Source organism: Urocitellus parryii, chromosome X (genome assembly GCF_045843805.1).
Source record: "Urocitellus parryii isolate mUroPar1 chromosome X, mUroPar1.hap1, whole genome shotgun sequence".
Classification (NCBI taxonomy): domain Eukaryota; kingdom Metazoa; phylum Chordata; class Mammalia; order Rodentia; family Sciuridae; genus Urocitellus; species Urocitellus parryii.
Genome location: NC_135547.1, coordinates 107,753,701 through 107,762,659, shown reverse-complemented (window position 1 = coordinate 107,762,659; position 8,959 = coordinate 107,753,701). Strand labels below are relative to the sequence as shown.

At 41.8% G+C, this 8,959-nt stretch overlaps 1 protein-coding gene across 1 annotated transcript; it reads right to left on the bottom strand.

Annotated features, from left to right (window-relative positions):
- Positions 1–2,037: 2,037 nt before the first annotated feature.
- Positions 2,038–5,705, bottom strand: Nr0b1 (nuclear receptor subfamily 0 group B member 1). Its single transcript, XM_026402633.2, has 2 exons — positions 4,514–5,705; positions 2,038–2,282 (listed from the first exon to the last, which is right to left on the bottom strand). Exons 1-2 carry the CDS (start codon positions 5,703–5,705, stop codon positions 2,038–2,040), a joined length of 1,437 nt encoding a protein of 478 aa, XP_026258418.2.
- Positions 5,706–8,959: the final 3,254 nt, after the last annotated feature.

Here is an 8,959-nt window from a genome sequence, read left to right as displayed (position 1 = left end):
TGGTTGGGGACTGACAACCTCAGACATTTTGTCTAGAAACAAACACGGACCAGAATTAATCACAATGGACTGAGCATTCTGGGATGATAGGCACCACAGTTGTAGGCCACAACTGGGGTGGCCTGGCCAACTTATATCATCAGTGCTTTGTTTCCAGGGCTCTGCATGAGCCCTCAGGACTGTACTTCTTGTGAGGGTGCCCTATCACAACACCACCTCAGCCCTGGAAGGTATTCGGGTCAGCTTCAACTGAGGCCAGAGCTGTGCTGTGGCCAGGTAAAAAAAAATATTCCTAGGGGCTGGGGATGTGGCTCAAGCGGTAGCGCGCTCACCTGGCATGCGTGCGGCCGGGGTTCGATCCTCAGCACCACATACCAACAAAGATATTGTGTCCGCCGAGAACTAAAAAATAAATATTAAAAATTCTCTCTCTCTCTCTCTCTCTCTCTCTCTCTCTCTCTCTCTCTCTCACTCTCTCTTTAAAAAAAAAAAAATATTCCTAAGGAACAAACAAAGGCTGCCTGAGGGTCCTTCGTAATTAATGGGATTTGTTTAAACAGACTAAATCCAGGACTCCTAAAGGGCATAAGTGAGATCGATAGTGCTGATAGTGCTAAGTTGGGTCTCACCCTGCTGTGTGGGGTCCTACTGATAATAAGACACATTGGCCACCGGTCAAAGTGTAGATTGTGTAGAAAAAAGTTAACATAGCAAGTCAGACTGCTGTCCTTAGAATGGCCTGCTTGCAAGTTTGGCCCTGGGCTGATAAGAACTTCAGTTAGGAAGTGTTCACAGCCTTCTCTAAGTCATGAAGGTGACTCACTGTCCCTAGGCTATTTGTGCAAACATAGTTTACACTGAAGGAGAAAGCACAAGGAAACCAGCATGTGGTTTCCTTCAGATTCTGCCTGTGTCCTTTTCTTTTACAATCTGGCTATATCCGTGTAGTAATTCTTGGCCCTGAATACAACTATATGCTGTTTCATGAGACTTAGCATATCCCCAAGTGAGAGGTGGTCTTGGGATCTCCCAAAAATCAACATTAGAAATCTCATATATTCTTTAATATTATTGATGTTGCTATTTATGAAGCTGTTATCTTGAAATTTCAATTACATTGATCACTGCTTTGTTTAAGACTCCTTACAAGGGTTATTCCATTACCTATAAATTAATGGACATGGATGGGCCCTCAATTTTATCTACGGACAAGGAAAAACTAGTTCTATGGGTTATATTTAAAGAAGTTGTAGGAGGCAAGAATAAAGTCACTTCATAATTTCATGCCATGCTAGTTCAATGTGACAGTTACCAAAACAGCGTATGTATAAACTTTCTGCAGCTATAACCTCTCATTATAGAATGTAAGTTTTTTTGTGGAGCTTTAGTTCAAATACATAATTGTGTACAGAAAACTGCCAAAATGCAACTTTGAAAATCTCTCTCACTTTCAGCTGACTTTCTGATCATAGATCATCCACCTCTTGGTTCCAACTGGGTGCAAAGTAAGTCTTCTACACAGCTTATGGAAATGAAAATAAGTGCTATAACATTAAATGTCACAAATTACTTATAAGAAAAAATGTTGCTTATGTTTTCTAGGTTTTAATAAATTTTGAAGTTACTTAAATCCCCAATGAAAATTCTTAGTCGAGTTAATGGTTAATACCTTAAAATTTATTAAAACATAACACCTTAATTTCATTAAAACAACATTACAAATTTGACTTTAGTGAGTTCAAAGAGAGTGGCTAAATTTGTGAAAAAAATTATTAGCATAGTACCCTGCTCTTTCCTTAAAGATGTATAGAAGTATGTTACCTATTGGCAAATGTTTTCTTTCAAATGAAGCAGTATGGAAAACAGTGTTTTTTCCATTCTCTGTATCTAAATTATTTATTCAATTGAATATAAAAATACTATTAATGTAAAAATAACAAGAAAGTTCATATTCACAACATTTGACATTCTTCTGCCTAAAGCTCTTCATCCTTCCTTCATGGTGAGCTGCACTCATGAGGCCCCATATTTATGCCTTTATAACTTTGCACACAGCATTTCCAGAATCATATCATCCATGCTGACTGTGCCAATGATGGGTCTGAAGAACAATTCAGCAATGACATTGGCATCGATGAATTTCAGCAGGAAAAGGGTGTTATTCAATTCTGTGAACCTGTTCTGATACCCTGGGTTCGTCATCTTGACGTGCTCACTGAGGATCTGCTGAGTTCCCCACTGAAGTCCCTCTATGTACTTCACGCACTGCAGGCCTGGCAGGACTGGAGGGAGAAAAATCTCAGTTAATCATTGCTCCAGTTTACTTTCTATACAAACTTTTACCTATGAGAAACAGGTCATTATATGGAAAGTTTTGCCAGATGACAAATATTTTGCCATTCTTCCTCAAAATTTCCTTCCATTATACTCATCATCTAGCCAATAGTGGCCAACTTCACAGCCACAAATGATTCATGTTTCACTTTAATTATTTGCCTAATTATTTGCCTACAGGGCATTATTCTAGAGGCCCATATAATTTGAAAGTTAATGCTGAACACTTAACTATACCATGATTTCTGTATTGGGGCAAGTTTTAAAAATGTGGTTCTAATGAGTGCTCTCAAGATTCTTACAAAAATCTTAGAAGTAAGGTTTTTGAAAGCATTCTCTTGTTAAAAAGTAAACATGAAAACAGATTGCAACATGGATCAAAAGTAACTCAAAGTTTGTTATATGTATGTACAAATGTGCCATTATTCTTTATAATTAAAATGTACTAAAAGAAACTAGAAAAGTAACTTCAGAAAAGGTATGTGTGGGGCACTGGGTTTAATTCTCAGCACTGCACATAAACAAATGAATAAAAAAATAAAGGTCCAACAACCACTAAAAATATATATGAAAATTTTTTTTAAAATAACAGTGATAGAAAAGAGTTACTTGTTATAAGTAAATCTAAAATCTGATAAAATAAGAAAATAAAGCAACACTTCTGGTCCATGTTCCCATTCTGATAACTATCTATAGCTCAATACCCAGGCTTGAGGCTCTATTTAATAGTGTGTAAATTCCATTCATGCCATCTGAAAACTGCATTTTTTGAGCTCCACATTAGTTTTCTCTGCCTTTTATACCACACCTTCTCCTCTGAACAGCTTTTTCAAAAAATAAGGAGGAGGAGGAAGAGAAAGCAGGAAAAAATACAAAGTCGGGAAAGAGAAAAGGCAGATGGAGTCCACAACTATCTTTTGTCACCATGTTTAAACCCATGTATATATGTTTACATGTTGGCCTTATATGTTTAATTACCTATAATTATATAGAATTCATGTGACTTTATAATATATAAACAAGTGTCTAACATAATAAATTACAACATTATAATTTATACTATAAATTATACTATGATTTATACTATATATCATGTGGGTTTAAACAAAGCTAAGGGAATATGAAAGGCTAAACATTAAAAAAAGTCACACATTTAATAGGCACTACCTTCTGTCCAAATGTAGGTGCATTCGTGTTTTAACACACTCAGGTTTAGCTGGTTAAACTCACCTGAGTGCTTTGTGGGTAAAAGTGGGAGGTAGAGTAACAATAAGGAAGAGGAGGGGGGTGTGTGACAAAAGAGGGAAGCTATCAGAATGTAAAATTATGGAAGCTGAACCCCAGTCTCACTGTTTATCTCAATAGGAATGAGAAAAACTCCTTTCCAAATGACCTCAAGAATTACCTGGGGCACTTATTATGAATGCAGATCTACTGAGTCAGAATTTCTAGGGGAGGAGCCTGGAAGGACTTTTTAAGCACCACCCCCACACAAACACAAGTGCTTCCAATGCACAATCCCAAATACTGCTAGCATTTAAAAATGCTAGATTTAGAGACTCCCAGCTCAAGGATTGGGGTGGGATGTAAAAGAAGCATCACCCCCCCCCCCATACACACACACTGCATCATTTTCCTGCAACTTTGCCAAACTGATATTAAGAGACATGGAGAATGGGAGGGTCTAGATGCTTTGGACCATACAAATGACCGTTCAGAGGTAGATCGGTGAAGCACTAAGTTTGCTATTCTGACAATATTCCCAGAGACTTAATCTAGACTTAATAGATTTCCACAAACTAAATGGCTCTAGTAAAATTTCAAAATGGGGATTTAGAGAAAGATGTTGCATGACTTGCAGTGAGCAAAAACTTTCAAAGCTAGGCTACTGAATTTAAAAGAATAACTAAAGAAGAAAGTCATGTCCTGTGAAGGCAGAACTTACCTGTAGTAACGGGAACACGTAAAAGAACCAAGTAGGAACCTCTCCTCTCCTTTTGGCAGCAGCTTACCTACTAGGAATGATTCCCAGAGCCCCCCCACCATGACTCTACCAAAACGTGATTCTTCCTCCGGTGCTCCGACAGCCCTGCCCCTCCCTGCTCCCCACTAAAAACTCTTTAGTTCCCGTGCCCTGGGGAAGGTACTTTCTAAAGCTTTTCTGAGCTGGCGACCTTACCTGGGTTAAAGAGCATGATCCCCTTGAGGTAGGCATACTCTTTGGTACTGATATCCAGACTCCAGCACTTGGCAAGGAAGGTCTTGATGGCCCGAACAGTGGTAACCCAGGGCAACTGCTCAGCTTCTGACAGCAGTGCCAAATTTGGCTGTGATGTGGACAGAAGTGGTGGCTCGAAGCCCTCGGTCTCCCGCCGCCTGGTGGTGAGGCTCCTCTGCAGCATGCTGGGCTCTGAAGTCTCCGCCGTCTCGAAGTACAAGCGATCCTGGGCGAGCTCGAGCATGAGTAGAGACGCCCAACAACCTCGCAACAGCACTAGCTGCTGTTCAAGAACTAGCACCTGGAAGCAGGGCAAATACTTAACGAAGCGTAGCGTCTTCAACAGGCCAGCTGAGGCTGCCTCACAGACCACCTGTGGATTCTTTAGGGCCACCGGCTGCTGCGCGCCACACCAGGTGACCCAAGAGGCCGCTGGCCGCGCCTCGGGAGCCTCCGGGGTTTGATTCGTGCTCGTAAGCATGCTGTACGGGATGATGCCCTGCTGCTGTTGCTGCTCCTGCCGCTCCTCCTGCTGGTCTTCACCACAAAAGTAGTTGTGGTACTGGAGCGCTGGGTCCCGTCCGCCAGGCAGCCCTTCTCCATCTCTCAGCCTCTGAGCGCTGGAGGAGAACTCCCACCCCGAGCCTCCTGGCTGTGCCTCGGACGCTTCCGGAGCCACAGGCGTTTGCTTTGCATTAGTGAGCAAGCTGTATAAGATGCTGCCCTGCCTTGGGTGCTCTTCCCCACAAAAGCAGCAGCGGTACAGGAGCGAAATGGCCTGTCCGCCCGGGAGCCCCTCTCTGCCCACCCGGGACTCAGAACCGCATGAGCAGCCCCAGCACGGAACTCCCAGCCGCGCTTTGGGCGCCTCGGGAGCCGCTTGGGTCTGCTTTGCGCTGGTGAGCATGTTGTAGAGGATGCTGCCCTGCCTTGGGTGCTCTTCCCTACAAAAGCAGCAGCGGTACAGGAGCGAGGTGGCCCGCCCGCCTGGCAGTTCCTGTCGGTCAACCCTGGGATCAGCACCGCATGAGCAGCCCCAGCACGGAACCCCGAGCCGCGCCTTGGGCACCTCAGGAGGCGCCTGCGGTTGCTTCGCGCTCATAAGCATGTTGTAGAGGATGCTGCCCTGCCACTGGTTGTCTTCGCCAGCCATGGCCCGTGCGGTCCGCTGTCGGTTGTGCCCAGTGGCCGCCTCCTGGGACTTATTTATACTGAGTGCACACGCAAGCACGTCCGCCTCCTCCGCTTGGGCTCAGAGGGGGGCGCGGCATTGTGATTCCAAGTGTCTGCCAAGGACCTCAGAGGTTCAAAGAAGCAAATACCCCCTTGAAGCAGTTAATGGAAGAATATTAGCATTTGCGAGCTCCTGGACACTTCCTTTCGTCCCTTTACCTCGCCTCCAGAAGACCGGAACGGAGCTCCTGGAGCAGGGGGTTGGGGCACTGTTAAGATCTTTCCATTGTACCCTAGCATCTAATTTGTTCCTTTTATTGGGAGCTCTAGGTGCCTAAAAGGGGGAAAAACTATTTCTGTGCCATCTTTGTAAACTTTCACGAAATGACCATACTTTGTGTGAATTGTATTTTGTGTACGAATAGGGAGGTCTCATTTTTTGAAATCCAGAAAAATATAAACCATAGATCAACAGTACCAGCACTATATGGAAACTCTGTAGAAATGTCCAATCTCAAGCCTGACCCAGACCTTCTAACTCTGAATCTGAATGTTAATGAAGATTCCAGGGAATTCGATGTGCCTTAACATTTGAAAAGCACTGGTCCAAGTATGTGATCATAAATGTTCAGTTTAATTCATCAATATTTATAAGCATCCACTGTGTCCTAGGTGCTGTGTTAGAGTGCTGGGGTGGCAACCAGAGTATAAAAATGGCTAAAACTTGGGAATATAAAAATCACCAGATGGCTACAGTGAGAATTTTTGATCCTTGTAGAGTTATTACACTGATGAGTGTGTAATATTCTGCGCCCAACCGTCCTGAGCTAATAATGATAAATACAAGCATCGGGAAGCCTGGGTCCTGTTCTTCATTTGCCACACAGTCTCCTTCTTCTAGTTTCAAACAGTACTGAGATAAATGAACCTCCCTCCCCCACACCACCAGAGCTCCCTGTGTAACTAGTTGATTGTTTCACCATCCTGCCATGTAACTTCAGTATCACCAGCCCTTTCATTTTCAAAGTCCTCATCTCTAAAATAAGACAATCATATTACTGATGTCTTGACTCCAGGACTGAAGATGTGAAGCTGTGAAGGGAATTTGTAAAAGTCGCCTTTTTTTTGTTGTTGTTGTTCTTTTTCTTTTGTATTTTTTGGCACTGGGGATTGAACCCAAGGGTGGTTTACCACTGAGCTACATCCCCAGCCTACTTATTTATTTGTTTGTTTGTTTATTTAGAGATTGGGTCTCCCTAAATTCCCAAAGCTGGCCTTAAACTTGTGATCTTTATGCCTCAGTCTCCAGAATTGCTGGGATTACAGGCATGTACCACCAAACCCTGCTATTTTTTTTGTCTTTTTACAAATTTTCTAGCAGTGGAACTCTGAGCACAAGAGGAAGATGGAAGGGAACCCCTCAGTTTTCTTTTCACTTAAAATTTCATTCTGCCTGTGAGAGGCGCTGTGGTGCAGTGCTTAAATCTCTGGCACTGGCACCAGATTACCTCGATTTTAATCCTGGCCTTGTTTTTATTTTGTAGCTCCATGGCCTTGGGCAATGCATTACCCTCCTAGTGCTGCTGTAAATGCCACACACACACACACACACACACACACGCACACATCAATCACTAATGTGTGAGCTTAAGGAAACATGAAGAACACATGTTTATTATGTTTCAGTTTTGGAGGCCAGCAATCTGAAATTGGTTTTACTGGGCTAAAAATCAAGGTGACATTTTGTTCTGGAAGCTGTAGGAAAGAATCTATTTCCTTCCCTTTTCTAGTTTCTAGAAGCTACCTGCATTCCTTGGCTCTTCACCACATTGTTCTGATTTTTGTTTTTATCACCTTCTCAGACTCTTGCGAGGATCTCTATGATTATACTGCACCCACCCAGATAATCCAGGATAATATAGCCATCTTAAACGCTTTCATTTAAGCAAAGTTCATTTTACCCTGTAAGATAATAAATACAAAGGTTCTTATAATTAGGACATGAACATCTTTGGGGAAACATTATCCAATCTATCACTGGAAAGTTGCTTAAGATGTATATACCTCAGTTTCTTCCATACATAAAAAGTGAACTGTAGTATCTGAGATAATTTTCATACATAAGTTAATTCAAGTAAAATATTTAGAGGGATGTTTGATAATAATGTGTTGGATTATTAGTTCAACATGGGGTAACTTTAGGATTAGGAAGTGATACTGCATCAGGGAAGTTCACACTTACTCTCTACCCCAGAAAGAAAGAAATTTGTGTACACATTTCTTGCCCCAGACTCAAATTACTCAATGAGTCACTTAATGCACAGTAGTAATATATATTGGCAATGTTAGTTCATTGTCCATTTCATTATTTGCCATTTCAATATTCAAGCTACTATTTTGGTTATTGCTATTGCTGCTTAGCAACCTTCCTGCTTAATGACCCCACCAACCAGCCTAGCAGAAAAACTGTACCTGAGTCCCCAGCTTAAGTTGCCAGGGCTACTTATTTTATTTTCTTCCCAATACCTGATGACTTCTTTATTTAATCAAGTGATGTTTTTTGATTATCTCCTCCAATGAGCATAAAAGACCCTTGTGGGTAAGGAATTCACTACTCTGTATCCAGCAATCAGTACAGTGTCTGACACATAGTAGGTACTCAAAAATATATTTTTCAGCCAACTGAAAGAGAGAAGGAGACTTCAGATCCTACACTCAACACAAAGGCCAAGCATTCCCACACAGTTATTGCTGCACTGACCCTGAAAGGAAGAGAGGCCTTGATAGAGTTTTCTGGAAGCCTATTTGATACTCAGAATGCTACAAGCACTGCAGCAAAGTAACAAGAGAACTGGGTTAAACAGAACAGTCAAAGAACTGGCCTTGAATTTGGGATCTTCTATTCTAAAGATATATAGTCATCTAACTTGAGCCTTCTCATTTGTGAAATGGGGACAAAATTCTATAAGCCAACATTAATGTGTACACGCTGTTCTAAACCCTAAAAGGGTTATTATATTTTCCCTCAAGATATGACATTTACAGAAATGTTTGCTGGTCCTGCTACCACATTGACATATAAAGTAATTTAAATTTCCAATCATTTACTTTCTAATGCTTTATTTAGGGTCAAAGCATTTAGCTTTTCATCTATGAAATTGGAAAAATAGTGCTTAAACTAGTTTTAATATGTGCACCTTAGCCCTACGTCTTTCAAAGGTTTTTCAAAAACAC